This window comes from Primulina eburnea, chromosome 2 (genome assembly GCF_022965805.1).
Source record: "Primulina eburnea isolate SZY01 chromosome 2, ASM2296580v1, whole genome shotgun sequence".
Taxonomy (NCBI): domain Eukaryota; kingdom Viridiplantae; phylum Streptophyta; class Magnoliopsida; order Lamiales; family Gesneriaceae; genus Primulina; species Primulina eburnea.
In genome coordinates this window covers 4,279,184-4,302,712 of record NC_133102.1, presented here as the reverse complement: position 1 = coordinate 4,302,712, position 23,529 = coordinate 4,279,184, and the positions used below count along the sequence as shown (strand labels likewise).

The 23,529-nt window shown below is 34.5% G+C and overlaps 3 protein-coding genes across 7 annotated transcripts; 2 read left to right on the top strand and 1 right to left on the bottom strand.

Annotated features, from left to right (window-relative positions):
• Window positions 1–731: 731 nt before the first annotated feature.
• Window positions 732–4,905, top strand: LOC140821555 (probable lipid-A-disaccharide synthase, mitochondrial). 2 transcript variants are annotated; one of them, XM_073182062.1, is made up of 9 exons: window positions 732–897; window positions 1,227–1,474; window positions 2,423–2,522; window positions 2,676–2,781; window positions 2,879–3,099; window positions 3,290–3,368; window positions 3,743–3,981; window positions 4,409–4,635; window positions 4,717–4,905. In XM_073182062.1, exons 2-9 carry the CDS (start codon window positions 1,236–1,238, stop codon window positions 4,886–4,888), a joined length of 1,383 nt encoding a protein of 460 aa, XP_073038163.1. In that variant the 5' UTR covers window positions 732–897; window positions 1,227–1,235; the 3' UTR covers window positions 4,889–4,905. The 2 variants fall into 2 exon arrangements, with proteins under 2 accessions (XP_073038163.1, XP_073038169.1); XM_073182068.1 differs by lacking the exon at window positions 732–897 and having other exon boundaries at window positions 1,230–1,464.
• LOC140821567 (transcription factor TCP2-like) lies at window positions 3,818–7,732 on the bottom strand. Of its 4 annotated transcripts, none has more exons than XM_073182085.1 (2): window positions 6,270–7,732; window positions 3,818–3,956 (listed from the first exon to the last, which is right to left on the bottom strand). In XM_073182085.1, exon 1 carries the CDS (start codon window positions 7,595–7,597, stop codon window positions 6,314–6,316), a length of 1,284 nt encoding a protein of 427 aa, XP_073038186.1. In that variant the 5' UTR covers window positions 7,598–7,732; the 3' UTR covers window positions 3,818–3,956; window positions 6,270–6,313. The 4 variants fall into 4 exon arrangements, with proteins under 4 accessions (XP_073038186.1, XP_073038196.1, XP_073038178.1 ...); XM_073182095.1 differs by lacking the exon at window positions 3,818–3,956 and adding an exon at window positions 4,461–4,740; XM_073182077.1 differs by lacking the exon at window positions 3,818–3,956 and adding an exon at window positions 5,328–5,603.
• A 10,778-nt stretch (window positions 7,733–18,510) lies between these two features.
• Window positions 18,511–23,138, top strand: LOC140821543 (CBL-interacting protein kinase 23-like). The gene is made up of 15 exons (XM_073182050.1): window positions 18,511–19,529; window positions 19,982–20,044; window positions 20,162–20,233; window positions 20,332–20,439; window positions 20,527–20,607; window positions 20,719–20,772; window positions 20,861–20,986; window positions 21,188–21,277; window positions 21,484–21,603; window positions 21,687–21,812; window positions 21,914–22,030; window positions 22,141–22,197; window positions 22,309–22,383; window positions 22,489–22,567; window positions 22,803–23,138. The coding sequence occupies exons 1-15, from the start codon at window positions 19,323–19,325 to the stop codon at window positions 22,817–22,819; spliced, it is 1,392 nt and encodes a 463-aa protein (XP_073038151.1). The 5' UTR covers window positions 18,511–19,322; the 3' UTR covers window positions 22,820–23,138.
• Window positions 23,139–23,529: the final 391 nt, after the last annotated feature.

The following is a 23,529-nucleotide window of genomic DNA, read 5'->3' as shown; positions in this document are numbered from 1 at the left end:
TTGTTTGTGATATAAGTCAATTTTGTTTTATAATAAAAAATAATATTTTGTTATTATATTTCACAGATAACTCAAATAGAATATATGACTAATTGACTCATAGATCGTCTACAATGAGTTTTTATACTCAATGAGTATAATGATTCGTTAAGAAACAACAATATAATGATTGTCTTTCTTGAGACAGTAAACAAAAACGTATCTTTATCAACTATCAGCATGATCAAAATAATAGAAATATCTACAAATATTTTCTTTTTAATAAAGAGAAAATTTCATCGTCCTCTTATAGTATAATTTAATTGTTAGACAATCTGGTTAGCCGTAAAGTCATAAACAAAACATTTACAATTTGTAACTCGATAAATTAACAAAAATTATGACACAATAATAGAGCATAAAAATAAGTACTTTATACATGTTTATGAATTACCATAATTTGGATTGTGATCCAAGCAAAATTGTGGAAAACTTTTTAAAATATATATTGATAAAAAGATTTTGGTAAAAACTTGTGTAAGACGGTCTCACGGGTCGTATTTTGTAAGACGTATGTGAGTCATCCATGAAAAAAATACTATTTTTATGCTGAGAGAATTAATTTTTATTGTGAATATAGATATATTTGACCCGTCTCACAGATAAAGATTCGTAAAACCGTCTCTCAACAAACCTAATCAAATTTTTATCATTATTATTATAAGAAAATAATATAATTTGAAAAAAATGACATTGTAGGAAACTTTCAGAGGGTTTCTTTTTTCTTTTGAAACTTTTCTAGAAACGGTGGTTGCGTGATTTTGAGCTCCACTGGAGTCGAATATTATCGAATCCGAATGTTCATTCCTACGTTTGGCTCAATTGGACTTTATATCCTCTAACCCGCTACTCTTTGTGGTATGTTGAGTTTGGATTGTGTTTTCAATTCAGTTCTTTTCAGTTGAAACCCTTCAAAAAGTTATTTTTGAACACTTTTCTTTGAGGAAGTAAGTGGAATTCAGTCCAACAAAACACCATTTTTATTTTTCTGCATACTTTATATTTATTGGGATTAATGGAGTTTGCACATTTTAGATAGACCTAAAGTTACGTTTTTTTTTGTTGAATTTTTGTTTTTTATTTGGATTTTCACGATTTCTGCATTTTCTTGTTGCTGCTTACTTTTTTTTCTTTACCTCACTAGAATATATGATGTTTTGCTTACTTCTAGCATGTTGCTTTTGAAGGATTGAAACATGTTTCTCAGAAGTGTTCGGAATGTGAAGATCTTCCAGAATGTGATGTTTTTCCAGATAATGAAAAGATCACTATCTTGTTCTGCCAGAGAAACCGTGAGAGATTTGGCCTCAAAAGATGGGGAACTCAGAGTTTTCGTTGTTGCTGGAGAAGTCTCTGGTGACATTATTGCATCGCGTTTCATGAACTCTTTGAAAAAGCTTTCTGCTTTGCCCGTTCGATTTACAGGTGTGGGCGGGTAAATATAGACTATGTATTTCTTTCTCAGTGATTTCACTTTTTTTACCACCCGTTCTTTTCAAATTTTAGCTACTAGCAAAGTTTTCATGACACTGGCTTCATAGATAATTTACTAGTTTGTGATTATTCCAGTTTCTGAAATGATTATAAGGGGATTTTTTTCTGTCGATTGTATGGTACCAGGTTGCATTTGTCTTCTTAGTTTCAATTTTCTGGTTAAAAGGTTTAAAATTTATTCAATTTTAAATAAATTTTAGCTCAATTACGCTTGTTGTAGTGTTGTATCAATTATGTTTATCATTAGTAAGTAAATATCTGCCTCTCATCATACATGCCATTGGGATAGGACAATGTCAACATGCAACTTTAAGGTTGTGAGTTGTCTCATAGAAATTGCCTATAGTTGCCTCCCAGCTTTGCAAGCTTCTGTCTTTGCACCAAGAAGTTTCTGCAGTTCTCAAAATAATTGAAACTTGAGTCATCCGCAAACCCTCTCCTCTAAACGAGTGCAGCTCTGCTGAACACACACATTTCTCAATATTATTTGTAAACAGCTGATGACTTTCTAAGAAATAAATAATACTTCGAGTTTCTGTAGTTATTAGATTTTCTTAGTTTCTCCATGGTTCAGTTGGTATGATGCCACAGTATCTAGTTGCTCTGGAGTGAGTTTCAACAAGTTTTTCGCTAAAGAAATGTCATAATATTGTGTGGCAATGCAATAAATTTGGTGGCAAAATTCAGCATTTGTTTGTGCATGTTGAGATACCTCTGTCATTCCTGCTAAAATGTATATTCATGCTTTTTCCAAGCCAAGCATGATTTTAAAAACTTCCAGCTTACAAGAGGCTCCCCAAATCTGTGTTTTGTTAAAAGCATAAAATTGTATAAGATGAACAAACGTCATAGACATATAATTTCATTGTGCCTGCTTTTCTTTTTTCAGTCTGATGATGTCAAAACAAGGGTTGAAGTCTCTGTTTCCTATGGAAGATCTCGCAATAATGGGCATCTGGGAGTTGCTACCACATCTTAGTAGCTTCAGGGTGAGCTGTGAACTATGCTAAATGTGCTCCACTTAAACCTATCATTAGAAATGATTCAGTATTTAATATATGTTCAATGTTATGTATCCACGTACGTCATTTATGAAACTCGCCAATTTCTTTGCAAATACTGACCAGAACATCAAATTTCAGATAAAGTTGAAAGAGACTGTGAAGTCCGCTCTCTCTTTTGAGCCTCATGTTGTGTTAACAGTAGATTCAAAAGGGTTTTCCTTTCGTTTTCTGAAGCATTTACGAGGTAAATTTATTTCAATTGTTCGAATTCTTGGTTTAACTTTCAGTTTCCTCGGCCAAGGAAAAAATGGTGTTGGAATAAAAGGCAATGATTTTTTCAGCTAGATATGGTCAGCTTGGGCTGGCTTGTCCTCGACATTTTCACTTTGTAGCGCCATCATTCTGGGCCTGGAGAGGAGGTGAAGCTAGACTTAAAGGGCTTACAGACTTTGTGGATCATGTTTTCTGCATCCTTCCATTTGAGGCAGAAGTCTGTAGGTCAAATGGACTACTCGCAACATTTGTGGGTCACCCAACATTAGAAGATATTTTGGAACTTGAGGTGAACTCATATGCATAACATTAGCCATATGAAGGCCTCGTTTGCTGATAAATTTGTGTTTGCCTTACGAAGAGAGACAATATACTGACATACAGATTATAAAAACTTCTTTTATCTTTTGTTTCCTATAAAGAAAGTCTTGATATATTTTTCTTGTAGTCGTGTTATTCTTGAGGAATTTGATCGTCAGGTTGGAAAAAGCACAGACCAAGAATGGAGGATTGAAGGCGATGGAGAAAAATTCAGGAATGTACATGGGATTTCGTCAGGTAGAATGATGAAAATTTATTTTTACTTCTTCTGCTTTACTTTACAGCTAGTTTGTACATCTTTCTACTTGGTATATTAAAATTTATCATGATTGTCAGTTCTTTAGAATATCAACCACCTTTATTGACAAAGCTAGCATAGAAGTGGTTGCTTTTAAGTTGATATAAGATGTACATGATAAATGTTAAGAGGGGACAAAAGTCGTATTTAAATTGACTTAAAAGACTGTACCAGTTCTGAGGCTTTCCCTGTTTTTTTTAATGAATTTTAATGCATCAGATTGACAAAAACAGCCTTAGATTTTAATCAACGTTTCATGGAATCGTCTTTGAAGTTTATCGTGTATTAAGCACATCGGTATTGATACATGAAGGATCCACAATCATATCAGTGCTCCCTGGAAGCAGATTGCAAGAGGTCACACGCATGCTTCCAATATTTTCACACGCCTTGGAGCTACTTAAAAATGATTTCTCCGGGTTAACAGCAGTTATTTATGTGGCACCTAATAAGCAAGTGGAAGATTACATCAGGAAGGCTGTCGGTATGTGGCCAGTGCCAGTTGTTTTGGTACCAGGCGTCACATCCTGCATCAAGTATAATGCTTTCAGCGTAAGACCCTTGATATATATCAGCAAAGCTATTTGGCCATCATTTTCTAAAAATGTTGCATCTTGAGTAAAGTAATTGTCTGAATAGCACTTCAACAGTGGCACAAATGCAATAGATTGTTGGTAATTTAACCTGAATCATTTTTAGCTCGGATTCGTTGTTGACTACTCACTCTTTGCAATTAAAGGGATCAATTTGACTGAATTAGTCTACTGCCTTTAGTATTGGAAAACTTGACATTTCAAAAATCTGTTGTTTTGTACACTTTGACTTCCAGCGGGCTGTGGTTTGTAAAACTGATGCTGGGGTCATTTGAACAGTTCTTGGTGTACAAGATTCAAATAAAATAGTGCCTTCAAAATTAAAATGGGAGGAAAGAAAATCAAAACGAATGATGCTGATCCAGCTAAATTTCAATGTGATGCAGGCAAGTCGAGTAGCATTATGCGCATCTGGGACAGTTGCAGTAGAGCTGCAGCTTGCACGATTACCATGTGTGGTTGCATATCGCGCCCATATCCTGACAGAATGGTTCATAAGATACAAAGCTAAAATACCTTACATCTCACTTCCTAACATTATCCTAAATTCAGCCATAATTCCTGAAGCTCTGTTTGGAGCATGCACTCCTTCACACTTGGCTCTGCTACTCAGGTAAGTTTCACGTTCTTTGACTGAAATTTTAGAAACTGGTGAGTTGATGATGCTGGAACTTCAAGAATTGTGATGTTGCAGGGACTTGATGAATGACGAGGGCCTCTGCAAAAAACAGATGGATGCTGCTGGTAAGTTCATCAATGCACTGAGTCCTAATATTAGAGTAAGTAGGAACTTAACAGAGGGAGAACCTGCACTCGTCGAGTTTGCACCAAGCATGATCGCAGCATCTGTAGTACTGAATTCTTGAAGCCTTTGAATTTTCGACTGTGTTGTACTAGATTTTTTGGTTCATATTATTTAAAGAAGCCTTTTGTTTAATTTCTGGTTAATTTCACTAGTGGTGTGAGTTTTATGAAGCCAACTCCAGTACCAAATACTTTCTTCAAATCAGATATGCATAACCATGATGAGTTTTAAAGCTCTTACTCGATTAACAGACGTCCTTAGCTTTATCAAAATTGGCTTCAACTCATGATCAAAATAGGAATTGTTTTCGTAACTTAAATTGGAAACAAATCGATTTCGATCATAGATAATCAAAACCAAAAATTTTTTTATATCCGTGACCGAAATCCTAAATCAGTTTAAAATTTTAAGATACTTGACGCATGTAATATCTTTTAATCGTCACCTTTTTTAAATAGCACTTCGTAATACAGCTTTTGAATTATCGCAACCATGGATCATTAAAGTTTAATTCAAATTGGTTCAAATTATAATGGTATGACAGTTGCAAACTTTGATTCAACTTGATCTAGTACAAACATATTGGATGCTTTTCTTACAGAAAATAGAACATGCTAATCAAATCAGGTAGCGGTATGAGACATCCCAACAAAATCTATAAACTTAAAACTCAGCACCAATTCAGACACAATTATGAACCACAAATATGTCATGATCCAAAGCAGAAACGTGTGGTGTTTCTTGAAAATGGATCCTGTTTGAGGCAGTAAGTGTACCTGAATCAAATTTAGATAATAAAAAAAATTCAGCCTCATAAAGCTTTACTTGCCGATGTTACAATGTGACAATGATAAAGGCGAATATGCATAAATATGATCGTGCAATGTCTGCTGTGTGAAGTTTATTAATAACTTCTGTCATTGTTACAAGTTACAACTCTCTAGGAACCTGAGATGCAATCTTAATGTCATATTCTTGAATGGAATCTATGAACACGAGATCAAGTATCCAATGGTGTCAAAGTAATACCAGGTCTCGAGTCCAAAGGACATACTTTGAGCGGGTAGAAGCTCATTGGCCTTAGTCAAGAATTGTATCAATCGTTAGCTAATGTAATAAGTTAGTGAAAATTTGTCCGACGCAAAAATATTGTTTTCCTAACACTCCACAAGTAATACCGACAGGGCTGTGAACACGTGTTAGAGATCATTAGGGAAAACAAATGATGGATGCTTGAAACCAAGAAATTGACATAAACTCCAAAGATACCCACGATGCAATGCACAAAGACTCACAATGTTGAAGAAACCGTCAAAACCAATGTCAAGAGAATTAGACAATAAGCAAACAGCACAAAGCAATTGCAATCGTCATAATTAAAATTTTAGGCTTTTTTTAATAATGGGTATGAGTTTAATCAAGAAAAAAAGAAGGAAAATTACCAGGAAAAAAGATGTGGTTCAGAGGAACAATATCTTCAATAAAGTCAGTTCTTTTCCTTTCCCTTCTGGCCAGATTGCCTCCCATTATCATTAACATGAGCATCTCCATAATAAAGCTGCAGGCGGGCATCGAATCCAGATAGAAGCTGGTGGTGATTCTCGACAGGCACGGCGGTGCCGATGAAAAAACTTGGAGGTCCGTGTATGGGAGGAAGCCTCTGGAGTTGAGGCAGCAGAGACGGTGAGGAAGAATTGGACTGAAGGGTCCCCCTGTTAAAGCCTGAAAGGCCTGAAGAAGTAGCAGAAGAAGACATGGTGAAATTCAGGTTGTATGCATTACTTTCGTTTTGGCGGTTACTGTTACCGTCATTTTTTTCTCCGGCAGCAGCAGCATTGACAACCGAGACAAGGTGGTCTGGGACAAAGGAGAAGTGCTGAAGTTCTTGATGGTGGTCCGCTCCTAAACTGAACAATGGTGAAGCCACAGGTGTTGCAGGTGGGCCAAGTAGACCACTGGTGAAGTAATCCATAGGAGCTGAGGACCACTGCCTCGGAGACTTTTGGAAGAAATGCGACTCGTTTGCAGCACCACGGCCGCCTCCGCCGCTCAAGAGTTCAGTAAAAGAAGTATGCTGAGAAATTGGGTTCAAACTAACAAGTGACGTGTTTTCCTTGTCTCTCTCTTCCGCTGAATTTCTTTTGTTGGCCTGGTTCCAAGCTTCGATCCTGCTCTCAGATCTGGAAAGTGATAAACCAGAACCTTCGCTAACTTCAGATGGGCTACTGCAGGCAGAGGATTTGGACGCTTTTCGCTGGAGATGATGGTAATTCTGACAGTCGCCGCCGTTCATGTGGATTTCAGCCGAGTCGAACCCAATATTATCACCACCGCCGGTGCTAGACTTCTTCTCGTCGCTCAGCTGCTTAGGGCTGTCGGGAAATAAATTGCTTATCGATGGCAGCTCCTGAATGGAACTCGCTGCGGCGTTCAGCAGCCACTCCAGTGCCTTGCTTGGCTGATCGTAGCCCAAACGATCTTGCAAATCATAGAATTGGATTGCAGTGTTGACGGAGAGCCGCACCCGGCGGTCTCTAAGCCCCTTTACCGTCAAAACTTTGCTGTGCCTATCTTTCCCACCGGAGGCCCTCGAAACCCTGACGATTCTTGAAGAAGGCCAGCCATAGAACCTACCAACACCACCAGCGAGATCTACAACACGAGCGGCGCTCCGCCTTTTGGGCTCTCTCTCTTCTTCTTCATCTGCGTTACACTGAACATCGGCCTTTCCACCAGAACAGCTGATTCTTGGAATTTCAACTACCTCCATACCACCACTTTCATTCCTTTTCTCAAGACCCTCTCACCTCTTCTGCTTTCTTATGAATGTTATCTATTCAGAAAGGCAAAGCAATAAAGGGAAAGTGACAGAAAATTCTTGATGAAAAAATCATATTTTTTTATTTATTTTTAGGTACGGGGGAGGGGGGGCGGGGGTGGCGTGAGGGGATGAGGATCAAGATTTAGAGAACATTTGGTGTGCAGCTAAGAGGTGGGTGGGGTGTGGGTATTGATGTCCTGTCCTTTGCATGGAATGACCAACTTTGGCTTTTGTAGTGACATTTTCATAAGATATACTTCGACAACAGAGAGATTATGAACAAAAACTAAAAATTTTGCCATAAGATTTTTCGCTATCAGTAACAGTGAAAGTTCAGAAAGACGACGGACGACTTCGGCATTGGCATTTAGTCTTGGGTTGCCCTAAAGCTCTATTCAGAAATAAAGCAAAAAAAAACAAAGCCTGTGTATATATGCTCAGAAGTCAGAACTACCTTGACTCAGGGCAGCAATGAAACTACACAAAGCAAAAAACGGTAGCCACATCCAACCAAGATTTTGGTGCTCGATGCTCATGAAAAATTTAGATGATTTATTTAGATAATCGTCCATATTCTATGTCACTGACAAGTTTGACAATACATGTTTATTTCAGTCTAATCACATAACTCGACGTGCGCCGGAAGACCTCCTAATGATGATTAAGTCACGATGCCTCATACATGTGAATTATGAGATGGACACCTGTACCCGGGTGTTGTAAATGAGTGTGATGTGGAACACTGTCTACTAATTGTATTACCGGAGCTCTAACTGCGAGCCGTGCTCCTTTTGAGCATTGGTCGACCTGCTCAACCTTTTTGGCTTTTTGACTACCCAAAACTCGGACTAAAGATGACTCATAGTACAGATGACCCATGGGGTATCACCTATTTTCGAACATTTATCTCTTTCGTTCATGTAAAGCATGATAACATGTCAAGTGACAAGTGTGGTAAGTGTAAATTACATAAAATATGGGGTGTTAGAATATCCATTTTAAAACTGAGAAAATTATTGGTTTATATATGTTTTTATTTCTTGGACTCGGCATCAAATTCTTCTTTTATACCAGTGTTTTTATGCCAAATTGGATTGGGCTTCGTAACTAAAATCAAATTCAAATTATCTGTGTATAAAGTTGAGCCCAATCCAAATACAATCAGATAATTTGTTTCTATCGGGTGAGATTGGGCCAGCCCGATGTGAGAGACAATCGTGACTCGTAACTGTGTCAAATGATGAGCTCCTCACATCTTGAAATGCACCTGTTCAAAAGTGATGGATTTCAATTTGCTGTCAATTCCGTGCCCTTTCAAATATTTTGATTTTAAATCTTTTTTTCGAATTTGGAGATAATCCTATATGCTGCAAACGATGCAATTAATTTCGACGGTCGTAGACATGAGCTATGGCTCATGGTGGACCAGCTTACGGTTCATAATCAATAGTGATACATTGAGTCTGATCATTACATTATTATTCTTGTATTTCTCTATGAACAATCAACTTTATCAATCATATTCTTCCATTCTTGAATTAGATGTACGTTTAAAAATAACGTTCATTTTCTAATTTGTATTTAGTCCCAATCATATTAGACAACACTTCTCAATTTCAATCGAAGTGTCGTACCCCTTTTTTTATTCACCAATCATATTTCCAAGACCATCTTTGATTTTTCAACTACCATAAAAGTCCCAAAACTTTTTCATGTATATTATTTAAAATTCTCATATTATATTTTCTATTCTTGAAAATATATATATATATATATATATATATATATATATAGTCATATTAATGAATTTCATTGTACTTATAATATATTCAAGACTTTGCTAGGTAAAATAAATGTTATAATTGAATAAAAACATAAAATATGATTATTAAACTAATATTTGTTACATAAAAATCAACAAAACTCAAATTATAAGTTTATTTGTTGGACATTTATTTTAATATTTATGTTTAGGGACAATTCATCTAATTTTGATACAGTAAACAGTGAAAACAGTTGACAGTAGCGGCGTGACGCGTAGATTCTCGTAAGACTGGAATAATTATGAATAAAGTAAATAAATAATTAGGAGTAAAATAAAAGGTTAGAGTAGTATGTAATGCACTGATTCTGAGAGAATTTATTTAATGGCAGTTTAATACTGTGCACGAGTTATTTAATTATTGATAATCCAACTTAGTCTCTGACGTAATTTTCGTACCTTCTATATCTGTCAATGTCGAATATATTCTGAGAATATAATAATACGAACAATGAAATAAACTTTATGAGTATGTTTTTTGTGAGATGGTCTCACGAATATTTATCTGTGAGACGGGTCAATCCTACCGATATTCACAATAAAAAGTAATATTTTTTCATGGACGATCCAAATAAGAGATTCGTCTCCCAAAATACGACTGTGAGACCGTCTCACACAAGTTTTTGCCAAACTTTATTATATTTTCTCCATTTTAGGCACAATTTTTAAAAATAATGTTGAGAATTCTTGTAATGACCCGATTTAATTACGTGTTATTTGGCGATAATTCTGATTAATTATTTTAAATTGAGGAATTTAAAATAATTAAGTCAAATAATTGAATTGTGTGTTTATGCATATTTAAATTTTATAACACACGAGAGTTGAAATAAAATAGACCGGGTCAAATTTCGAACCCCGAAAAAATAAAAGATAAACATGCATAATTCAAACTCATTTTCGCCACCTTTGACCGTCGATTGTGGCCACACCGGTCGCCTAAAAATTCAAGTAAATATACGAATGGAAAGCTCTCGACGTAAGCTTTCCATTGATACCACTCTTGCTAGGTAAAATCGTGATTCCTGAAAACCCGTCTAAAAACTTCGCCGCTGAAATCGCCGTCTTCCGCAGCTCAAAACTAAAAATTGATTGAGGGGTTTTGTTCCTTGTGGTGTAAGCTTTCTTTTGATACCATTTTTGTAAATTTTCGAGAACGACCCGTCGGCTCCGTTTTCTGCGTGATTCCGGTCATCTTCTCCGGCGAGTTTTCCGTCTGTTGCCGGTTAGCTTCGGGTTAGGCTTGAATTCCAGTCACTGTTATTGGAAGTACAAGTTGTATCGGTGCGAATCGTTGCCTATGTGAATTTAATTTAATTTCCACTCAAATAATGTATCATTATTGATTAATTATTGGGTTATTGTTGTAGGTTCCGGAATTGTGCAAGTTGGAGGTATAATCTGGTGAACCTAGAATTTATCGCAGTCGCTTAAATATTATTTTGGCGTCATTTAAAGCTAAAAAGAATAATTGCGACGATAAAATAGAAATTATTGATTTTTGGCATTTTAGTTGCATATTGGAATTTTAAGAATTTAAAATGCCTAAATTGTTGAAATTGGATTTTAAGTGAATTTAAATGTTTTGGAATTTTTATATGATAATAAGACCATTTAAATTAATATTCAGGTAATTTGTCTGAGTTGGCATTTCCAGGAATTTCTTGAGGATTTAAGTTACTGGTAAATTAGTTGAGGTACGTAGAGATCAGTTATCTTCACGATGTCTGACAGAGGCATCTGATGATCCTGTGTATGATTTATTTGCTATTTGCTGATTTATGTGATATTATATGCTGACTCGTATATTATCAGTTGGTAATTGATGTGCAAAATAAAATAAAATATTTCTTTTGTTTACACACATTTTATTTTAGTTAGACACATCAATACCACTGAACATATCATATTGAGCCTATCTGTTATTGAGATCCAGTTATATTTCGGTTGAGATCCGTTATATATATGATATGATATGGTGTCCTGGAGATGTTTGGCTACCTTGATTCGGTCCGGCTTAGGTAGTTGCTGGCATCAAGTGTGAAGCCATATCCCCATACACTGTCCGCTGAGTCGTGGACGGGTCCGCTGAGTCGTGGACCAGCTCGAGCATATATGTATGATTGTTGATATCGATCATTTGACTCTTGATATCCTCATATTTTGCACCTATATTCATGCATGGCATCATTGCATTTCTATGTCATATATCGTGGTTTTCTTGATGTCTCGTACTGGGGTTACTGACCCCCGAGAGGGGGCTGTTGTGTCTTTTGTGTGTGGACATGACAGGTGGTACAGGTGGTTCGACCTCAGGTGCTCGAGAGGAAGCCTCGGGAAGTACCAGAGCTCCTTGAGAGTAGGCTCAGTTGTATTTAGGTACTGCGTGGTGTTGATGTCTCCCAGATACTATATGTATATATTTGGAGGATTGTATTATGGTATTATCGAGCCTTGTCGGCTCTATGATATTTTGGTTTGTATATGTCATGATCGTGTCTGGCTGGCACGTGTGTATGCTGTTGTGTTTATTGAGGGCACATGTTGTTTATTTTGAGTATTTGATTTTCTGGTATGTCCTAATTACAGGAAGGTCATGCCGAAATTTTTATAGGCCCAACCGCAAATTTTTAACTCACTTTTCCGCTGTTAACTGATTAATCATGATTGCATGTTAATAAATCGTTATTAGGATAACGGACCCTCACAATTCTGTTGCAGCTTTCGAACTTCAGAGTCACTTGAAATACTATGCATGGTGTGACAAACCAATTTCCTTCATTTGAGCAAGGAGAAATAGCTTATTAAAAGAGATATGTGAGATCATAACAGGTAAAAATGATCGTCGATAAGAAAAAAAATAAGATTGATCTTGAATATCATATGAGACAACATCAACAATATGACAAAAATATCGATTGACATGTACTGTGGATATTGATATGTTTCATTGTCTCAAAAGATAACTAATATCGATTTGTCTTTATTAAATACAAATTTAATATACAACTTACCGGTGATCCATAAAATAAAATAGAGAGAAATGAAATGATACGAGGTTAGAGATAAAATAAAATAGAGAGAAATGAATCACCGATTTTAAATTTGAAATGATAGGTGATAGATATATGATGCAAATAGATTTGTAAAATACTGAATTAAGTAGTTGAATCTCATTACTAAATTATAAAAAACTTCGCTAACGTATCAAAAGTTGATTAGTATAAAGAGTTTAACTTTAATTAACAACTAGTATCTCGTCGCTACGCGTTACGTGCTTATACGATATTTTTTATAATTTATTTTGTTTATATTTAAATGAAGATCAAAATATATTTATAAAAAATAATGAGTAGTTACACTGTAATTTTGATACATGAACTTAAAAAATAAATAGAAAAAAAATAAAAAAACCCAAATAGGATTTGAACCTACAACCTCATAACAAAGAGACAAAGACTTTATCCACTAAACTATATGTGACTTCATTTATTTTTAACAATTTATTAATATATATAATTAGTAAAACAGACCTATGACACCAAAAGTAGTTACTCTAAAGGTCTCTTGCTTAATAATATAGTATAGCAGTATAGATGTGTATATATAAGATGATATTAAATGTAAATATATTTGTTATTATATATAGCGGAACGAGTCCATTAAAACTCATTATCCGCCTCAGACTCCCTTATAGATCGGTTTCACTAGGTATAGACTCATCCCGAACTAGACAAGGTTAGTGAAAGGCTGGTTATCATCTATATGAGGTGCCATCTCCGAACTCATGGACATAACATTATGATCCATTGACACCCAACTAAATTAACGTCATCATGTCCACTTGTTGCTTAATAATTATTCACGTCAAATGATATTAGTATGTAGGGTGGGTCTCATGTAAGACCGTCTCACGGATCTTAATCTGTGAGACGAGTCAACCCTACCGATATTCACAATAAAAAGTAATACGCTTAGCATAAAAAGTAATATTTTTTCATGGATAACCCAAATAAGAGATTCGTCTCACAAATACAACCCGTGAGACCGTCTCACACAAGTTTTTGTCTAGTATGTGTTATAATATACACACATACAATAGATAAAGTCACATGTAAATATTTCAGATTTTGCTGACATGTTTATATATAGCCACAATATACAAAACTTTATAACAAACTAATATTTTTATTTATTGTATATATTGATTTTTGTCTCATGCAATTAAAAAAATTTAAATTTACTAACTAAATGAATTTTTAATCAAATCATAAACATTTAAAACGTAGAAACATATTAAAAAAATCATATTCAAAACAAAAAATGGAAAAAATAAACAAGTAATAATAATAGATTTAATAACTCGATCCCCTTTTTTCTTATGGTGGATTAGTTTGGTTAGCTTTGTGTCTAGGGGTGAGCAAGATTTCGGTTAAAACCGAATTAACCGACCGAACCGAGCCAATTCGGAAATTTCGGTTATTTCGGGAAATTCGGTTTTCAAATTAAAAAAATTCGGTTATATCGGTTAATTCGGTTCGGTTACGGTTTTCAAAATTTTGAAATCGGTTAACCGAATAACCGATATAATAATATTATTATTTAATAATTTTTTTTATTTTTCAGTTTTTTATAAATATTTTAATTTTTAATTTTAAAATCGATAAGTATGTATTAATTGTGTTCAAATAAAACTTATACATTGTGATGTGTGTGATTTTATGTTTTTATGCATTTGTGTAAAGTGTAGTGGTTTAAAAAAAATTTACATTATAATTAAAGTTAAATCACAATTTTTTTTAAACTAATCGGTTAATTCGGTCGGTTTTCATCGGTTATGAAAATTAATTCGGTCGGTTCGGTTATGGCTAAATATTTCGGTTCGGTTCGGTTATAGCTAATTCGGTTCGGTCGGTAACCGAATTAACCGAATACTCACCCCTATTTGTGTCTTAGTCCGAATTCTTATTCATTCACAAAATAAATTAATTGGAAAGGAAAATCATTTCTTTTCTTTTCTTTTTTTATGGATTTTATTTATTTTTTTATTTTTAAATTCAAATTGTTACAATATATATGTAGACAAACAGAAATGTATACTAAAAACCAACGAGGTAGAATCGTGAACAAAACAGTAGCACAATGTATAAAATAAATCAAACCGAGGTCTGTATGAAATACAATATCCTTAAAACAGATTCGTTACCTCCGGGATGTGCTTCGAGGATGAACTTGGACGTCTGTTTCACATGATACAACGGAACAACCAGCAGTACCGTAGCACAAGGTACCACCACAGCGAGCTGAAATGTACCTGAACTATATCACGGGGCAGAACAACGACAGAGAAACAGCAGCCGGTTGGAACAACAGAACAAGCAAAGCTTCGAAAAACATCAGAAAGTAGGAGAGTGTGTTGAAGGACTTGAGGCTGCCCCTATATATAGGCAATATGGACAGTTACGGTTGGCCATCTGAAAGGCCAAAGGTCAGCCCAGCTGGAGCACCGAAGGTCGGTCCAGCTGGAGCACCAAAGGTCATTTCAGTTTGGAACACTAAAGGTCAGCTGAAATACCGAAGGTCTTGGTCCATAATTTAAATTTTTCGAAAATAAAATAGCAAAAGCCAGGGTGAACCTTGGTGGGAAATTTTGCTTTGATCGGTCCAGCTAGAGCACCAAAGGTCATTTCAGTTTGGAACACTAAAGGTCAGCTGAAATACCGAAGGTCTTGGTCCATAATTTAAATTTTTCGAAAATAAAATAGCAAAGCCAGGTGAACCTGGTGGGAAATTTTGCCTTGATCGGGGTCCGATATTCGACGCACCCAGGTCGCGCTCGTCGCTTGCACACAACAAGTCAAGCTTTTTTCCACTGCAAATCGGACCCATGATTTGTACCCCGTGCGGCCGTGCCTGTGTACGCGAGAGAGAGCCTCTTGACCAATCATTGTTACACTTCGATAAAGTGCAATCATATAAGCTCATCACTACTATGTTTTTTTCCTACGTGGAACATTCTCACTTGCCTTCTATTAGGTCTTTGCTTGCTTGTCCAATTTACCATTCAAAGAACAAACCCAATATACCTATATAAGTCCAACACAAACTGTGTGAAATCGTCGTCGTCACTCCTTTGTCAATATTCCAAAATAATAAAATAAGAATATTAATAATAATTGCTGAATTTTGTCGGTCGATGTTGACGTCACACGGTAGCAAGGCCTTTCTTTACACACATACTTTTGTTTATCTCATGTGCATATAATTTCGGGGGAAAAGATTTAGATGAAAACATTTGTTTCTTTAAATAATTTTTCTCTGTGTTTTGTCTGTAAACACACTTCAAAAAGTAAAAAAATAATAATAATTGAAGAGTTGATCGGAAACTTTGATTTTTTTATGTTTAACAATCAAGTTTAAACATTAACAAAATGACAAAAATCTGTATAAGACGATTTTACGGATCGTATTTTGTCAGACAGATATCTTATTTGGGTCATCCATGAAAAAGTATTAATTTTGATGTTAAGAGTATTATTTTTATTGTGAATATCGGTAAGGTTGACCCGTCTCACAGATAAAGATTCGTGAGACCTGTCTCACAATAAATCAACTATAAAAAAATTTATAATCTTATTTTATATATATATATATATATATATATATATATATATATATATATATATATATATATATATATATATATAAGTTTCCCCATTGAAAATAATACATGTCTTCGAAAAATATAATTTATGTAAATAATAAATGGTCCTATAACAACGAACGGTTGATGAAGGTTCGGTCTCAAACCATTGGCTATGTATGTAAAATTATTGCATCGTTTCAATAATTAAGCGGGGTCGGGTCGTTGTCATTTATATGAGGCGTCACGCGGAACTCATTGGCTTAACTTTATGACTCATTCACATTTAATCATGTCTTACAGAGAAAATAAAAATTCGTGAGACCGTTTTACAACATAAACAAATTCAAAACTGTAATTTGATTTCTAACTATAACCTCTATGTAAAATTTTCACATATATATATGTGTGTGTTGAAGGCTTAGAGTTCACAAGTTAGTGTAATGGTATGTTTTTTATATTAAAAAAAAACTTATCTTCTCAATATATATCTTACATATCATTAAATTTTTTTATCTTTATGTATAATTTTGCTTGACATGTTTATATTAATAGCACATATCACAAAAACTTTATAAATAACTAATATTTTTATTTTTGTTATATATTAATTGTACTCTCATACAATTTAAAAAATTAAAATTTACTAACTGAATGAATTTTTAAGTCAAAACATAGATAAAAAAGATTTTTAAAAATCGGATTAAAACATAATCGATTTCCCTCACGTGTTCAATACGATTGGTTATCAGTCAATTATATCAAAATTGACCACTTAAATGGATTTTGACCACCTAAATATTTGTCAATTCACTACAAATAAATAGATTTTTCATCGAGAATTTAATAAAATAAATAATGTAAGATAAACTATTTTAATACTCAATTCAATTAAAAAAGTATGTCTTTCGTGAGATTGTCTCATAAATCTTTATATGTGATATAGGTCAATTATACCGATATTTACAATAAAAAGTATTACTCTTAGGCATTGTTTGATGTGCATTATAAGGGGGATTGATTGTTAATCCTTCACTTATCATGTGTTTGGTGTGCATGATTAAGATTGTGATAGGCCCGTTCAGCCCGCACCCGGCCCGCACTATATGTATTATTATCCTCATGTGGGTGATTATATAATCCTTTGGGAGAGAAGGGATTATGTTTGATTAATTTAAATTTTTCTTTAATATTCTAAAGTTTAAAATAATTATATATCCAAAAAATTTAATAATATTTAAATATAATTTTTAATTTGACTAATATTATAAATAATTTAATTATTATTGATCATATTTTTTATTATTATATTATTTTTAACTGTAATATTATAATTTTTATTAACCATTTTTATTATTCAAATTTGTATTAATATTTTAATTATCACAATAAATACATATTTATATTATTATCAAAATTTAATTATTTTTTATAATATTAATCGGTTTTTTAGTTTTTTTTTTCGAAAATTGAAATTAATGAAAATTTAATAATTAATATAATATTTAACTTTTATTTATAATTTTTTAAATCAATTAATTCTAGATATTTTATTTATTTATTCAATCATTTTAAGAATATATTACTAACTAATATATGATGAGGGCATTTTAGTAAATAATTAACAAAAATAATCAAGCAAGTTAAACTCATGTCAAACATCATATAATTTATCATAATGTATTGTGTATCCTTACTTTTTATTTTATAATCACTATTATTATATATCATTTACTTATCCTATCACACGAACCAAACAGTGCCTTAACGTAAAAAATAATACCTTTTCATGGATAACTCAAATAAGAGACCTGTCTCACAAGATGACTCGTGAGACCGTCTCATATAAGTTTTTTCTCCAGTTAAATTATGTCTCAGTTTCATTGCAATAACTTGGTTTTATCATTTATGTATTTTTTTTTTTGAAAAAAATCGCTATAATGTGTCGAGGAAGCGTCGGAAATATCAGTTACGTCAACAACGAGATTCCGAGTCAACAATATAACATAGTCATATGTAAAAATAAAGATGATTTTTTTTAAAAAAAGTATAATTATTAAAGGCAAAAACTTGTGTGAGACGGTCTCACGGGTCTTATTTGTGAGACAGATCTCTTATTTGGATCACACATACAAAAGTATCACTTTTTATGCTAAGAGTATTACTTTTTATTTTGAATATGGGTAGGGTTGATCCGTCTCACAGATTAAGATCCGTGAGACGGTCTCACATGTGACTCACTCAATATTAAATTGAAATTAAAAAATTATTCAGTAGAAAATTTTCATTTATTTTTCAGAATTCACATAATAATGATAAAAAAAACTTACCTAATATTGGATTGACAAAACAAAACCGTGTGAAAAACGAGTTTCAATTTTGACACGTAGTGATAAATTCCCCTCTGCACCCCGCCGCATCCTAACACTCCCGGCTGATTCGGGAATCACCTTCCTCGGTTGTCAACTCCGATCCTCTGACTGCATCGAGGCCGCCAATCAAATCTAATGCGACCCGTTATTCTGCGTATATGATTTCATCCTCACCAACCATTTTCTCGTAAATCCTCTTATTAATAATCGAAAATTATCCGAAAGTTTTAATTTTTAGCAATCCATTATTTCTCATTTGCCGGTTCTTACTTGATAGCCTCAGGACTCCGACACAATCCGAGAGACTCGAGTTCCACCACAAATCCTATCATTCACGAATCTTTTCTGTTTTTTATCCAAATATATATGAACATATCCTTCGCTAAATATCATACTCGATGATTATTGATGGCCTCTGCGCTAAAATTTTCTGTTTTGGAAATTTTTCCCGTGTTAGGAGCGGAAATCTTGAAACGCTTGTGATCTGAAATCCCTTTATCGGATTTCTTGTTACCTTTTCTATCTTTGTGAGAGAATAAGTTTCAGGAAACATAACATGAGTCTTGCGAAGTCTCAGGTGTGGCAACCTTGCAAAAAGAAAAGGCTTTAGGGTAGAGTCTTCAAGAAAATCCATAGAAAGGGACCCTTACCTGTTGATAGAAGGGAGACCGTCAAAGGGGGGTAAAAAAAAGAGAGGGGTAAATGGATGGGATTTGTATTTGGAAATCTGGGTAGTGTCGAAGGAAATCGTTGGATTTGTGGAAATATCAAGAATTATTTTGGTCGAATCTATACATAGACGTATACAAACAGATACAGAGATTTTTTTTTTCCCTGATGGTGATGGCATCGAAATCAAGCGTTGCCGGAGGGAGTGGGAGTTCGGCTGGGAGGACTAGGGTGGGGAGATATGAACTGGGGAGAACTCTTGGTGAAGGGACTTTTGCGAAAGTGAAATTTGCGAAGAATTTGGAGACAGGTGAGAATGTGGCTATCAAGATTCTTGATAAAGAGAAGGTTCTCAAGCACAAGATGATCGGTCAGGTGCTGTTTTTTATTTTTATTTTTGGGGGGTCTTTACAGATTCTTGAATTGTAATTTTACTGTTTTCTTTTGTTCTTTCTGTAGAAGATTGGCGTCTTTGCTGTTCTGTTTGGATTTGATGCCTTATTGGATCTTGTTAGTGATTCTGAATGTGTAAAAATTTGGATCGAATCTCGACTTTTTAATGATATGCAACTTTTGTCTTTGCCCCTTTATTAGTCTGCCTTGTTACGAGCCTTTGTTTAAGATGGCGTAAAATGGTTTCTGATTGATGTTTCTTGCCTTATCATAAGTGGAATTTATCGGTTCCTTTCCCTGATTTGATTCTCTTGTCAACTAGCTGGTGATTAAAGTTGCTCATGGCATGGGAGTGCTCTTTTCCGATTGTCTTTCTCTTTTTTTATTACAAATAAAATTGTATCAGTTGTTTTTCTCATCTATCCCATTTGCAGATTAAGCGTGAAATCTCAACCATGAAATTAATAAGGCATCCCAATGTCATCCGGATGTTCGAGGTTGGTAGAAATTTGATTAGACAAAAGATTTACAGAACCCTTGATTTTACTTAGATATCGTGTTCATCATTTAAAAGTGCTATGATTTGTTAAACAAACAAAGATCTTCTCCTATAGGTTATGGCCAGCAAGACGAAGATATACATCGTTATGGAGTTCGTCACCGGTGGCGAACTCTTTGACAAAATTGTATGTCCCACTGATTTTTGCTTATATGTAATAACGGCAATCCGTTTATATGCTGTATAAATCAAGTGAATGTTATGACGTTTTTTCTGTGAGTCCAGGCTAGCAGAGGGAGGCTGAAAGAAGATGAGGCGAGAACCTATTTTCACCAGCTCATTAATGCTATTGATTACTGCCATAGCAGAGGCGTTTATCATCGGGACCTTAAAGTATGTTTTTTCATTTATATCTCAGTTTCCCAAGAATTTATCGATTAAGAATTGGGTCTCATGTCATTATTTTTTCTTGATTTATAGCCGGAGAATTTGCTGCTCGATACTACTGGGATTCTTAAAGTTTCTGACTTTGGACTGAGTGCACTATCTCAGCAAGTTCGGGTTAGTTCAAATCTTCCATCTCTCCTCTCTACATCGTTTATTTATACAGTAAGCTCTAGAATTAGACGCACAAAATGATTCTCAAGTCCAATTTCTTGATCTGGTTGATAGGAAGATGGGTTACTTCACACAACATGCGGTACACCAAACTATGTTGCTCCAGAGGTTTGCAATTAATAATTATTCGTTTTGAGTCAGCATATTTTTGGTTTTCTGAATTATTCTTTGACCACCTCCTTTTGGTATCGTTTAGGTTATAAACAATAAAGGTTATGATGGAGCTAAGGCAGATCTTTGGTCATGTGGTGTTATTCTTTTTGTTCTTATGGCTGGTTATTTGCCCTTCGAAGAATCGAACCTCATGACGCTGTACAAGAGGGTAACTAGTCATTGATTGTCATCTTGTTAATAATTCTAGAAGGCCAGGAACTCCATCAAGAATTTATTTTCCTTGTTTTCTATCGATATGGTAGATTTATTTATTTTTGGATTTCTTGCGAACTTTGGTGGCTGAGATCGCTTATGTTATTTGTCTTCTAAATACAAACTTAAAATAATTTTTATATTCGATTGAATGCAGATATTTAAGGCGGACTTCTCGATTCCTCCATGGTTTTCCTCTGGTGCAAAGAAATTGATCAAAAGAATTTTGGATCCCAATCCATTGACTGTATGTTCACTTTTGCAATCTTGATCACTAAAACCCACCAGACCCAACCAGGGTTAAAAATTTTGACTGAGAAAAAAGTTAACAGAAACTCACCTCTTTCAATCGAAGAAATCATTTTTTCCCTGGTTATATGCTGTCCCATATGCTTTAAATATTGTTGATTATATAATTGCTAAATAATTGCATGCTTTGCCATTTCGAAACAGCGGATAACAATTGCTGAGTTACTTGAGAATGATTGGTTCAAGAAAGGATTTAAGCTACCTGTTTTTGAACACGAGGATGTTAATCTTGATGACATCGATGCTATTTTTAATGAAGCCACTGTAAGTATTGATACTCCTCTCTTATGCACGTTTGGCCTAATTCTTTGTAACAATTTTCTATAAGTATTCAAATCTACATTCAGGACTCTCCTGACCTTGTCGTGGAGAGGCGGGAGGAACGGCCTTCCACACCTGTAACCATGAATGCCTTTGAGCTTATCTCTACATCTCAGGGTCTTAATCTCAGTTCACTCTTTGAAAAACAAATGGTTAGTTTTTACTCTGTTACATTTGTGTTGATGAAGAAGCATAGAATCGCCCCATTACGAAAATATCGATTAGATATCTGGTGTATTCTTTTATTTTATAGGGGCTTGTTAAACGAGAAACAAGATTTGCATCCAAGTGTCCTGCGAAGGAGATTATCTCGAAAATCGAGCAAGCTGCAGTGCCGATGGGGTTTGATGTCAAGAAAAATAACTACAAGGTGATTTCACATCCATTACCAAAACTTATTATTGTACTGTCCAAGGCATTCTGAACAATTTTTTCCATCTCTAAATTTCTAATCAGCCTTGCATGTTTTATCATTGTTAGATGAAACTTCATGGGGAGAAGTCGGGACGCAAGGGTCATCTATCTGTTGCTACAGAGGTATGTTCTGTGTACAGAGCATTGCATAAAGTCCCCAGTTCAAGTTTATGTCGAAGAAGTAGTGTAGTATTGTTGTTTGTTGGCCTGATCTGATACTAAATTCTCGTGCAGATTCTTGAAGTGGCGCCTTCTCTTCACATGGTTGAGCTTCGCAAGACTGGAGGAGATACATTGGAATTTCACAAAGTACTTTCTACTACAATTGCCAAATTCTTATTTTACTTCAAATAAGTGAATTTTTGCAACGTAAATAGTTATGAGGGTAAACATGTTATATCTCTTCAAGTGCAGTTTTACAAGAACCTGTCCACTGGTTTGAAAGATATCGTGTGGAAAACAACCGATGAAATAAAAGAAGAGGCGCACGAGGGTTAGTTCTTTAATATGAATTGCATTCTGTTATACATCATACAAGCAGTCCATTTTGCCAGATGCAATTCGCCTCAGGCTCGATGATGGACTTAGCAGGGCGAGCAAATGTCGTCCCTGTAAAAAGTCGTCTTATTTTCGATTTTTCTGGTCCATCCTACATAGGTTCTCACCCTTTTCCCAACACATGATATCATTAAAAGTTTGATTTGGTTTTCGATCTTTACTTATTTCAGGTGCGCAGGTATCTTGAAGTCTTGATCTTGGTGTTTGGTATGAATAGTTTTCAGTGTGGACTATGTATTTATCTTTTATTTTTGTCATCTTTGTTAACCCATCCACCTTTCGATCATCAATTAAATGTTGAAGAAAATGGGAAAATAATATGCCACATTAGGTGAATTTGTAGTCATGATTGGGCCACACTGAATCCTATACCAATGAACTGTTGTTGAATTTTTACTAGGTTTAGTCTCAAGCTATTTGCTATGTATGTAAAATTATTGCATTATTTCGAGATGAATATTCTATTTGGGTCGTTCGTGAAAAAGTATTATATGTTATGTCAAAAATATTATTTTTTTTTTATTGTAAATGATATGGTTAGCTCGTCTCTCGAATAAAAATGAGACGAATAAAAATCTGAAATCCGTGAAACTCCATGGGCTTTTAGTTGAAATCGTTGTCTTAATTGTAGTTTCCTCCATATCACTGAATCGACCATCTACGATCCAACAATGCGAACCTCAAGTACAAGAATACAATCATATCCGTGGATATTTTGGGCAATTCGAACCTTATTGTCACCTCCTATAAATCCGAAACTCATCAACCATTATTAGTTTATATATTAAAGAATGGACGTTAGAAAGAAGATCAGAGGTGTGCTCCAAAGTATCTATTTTGAAACTCAAATCAAATACTAGAAAATATATGATAAATTTAAATCATAAACCAAATCTG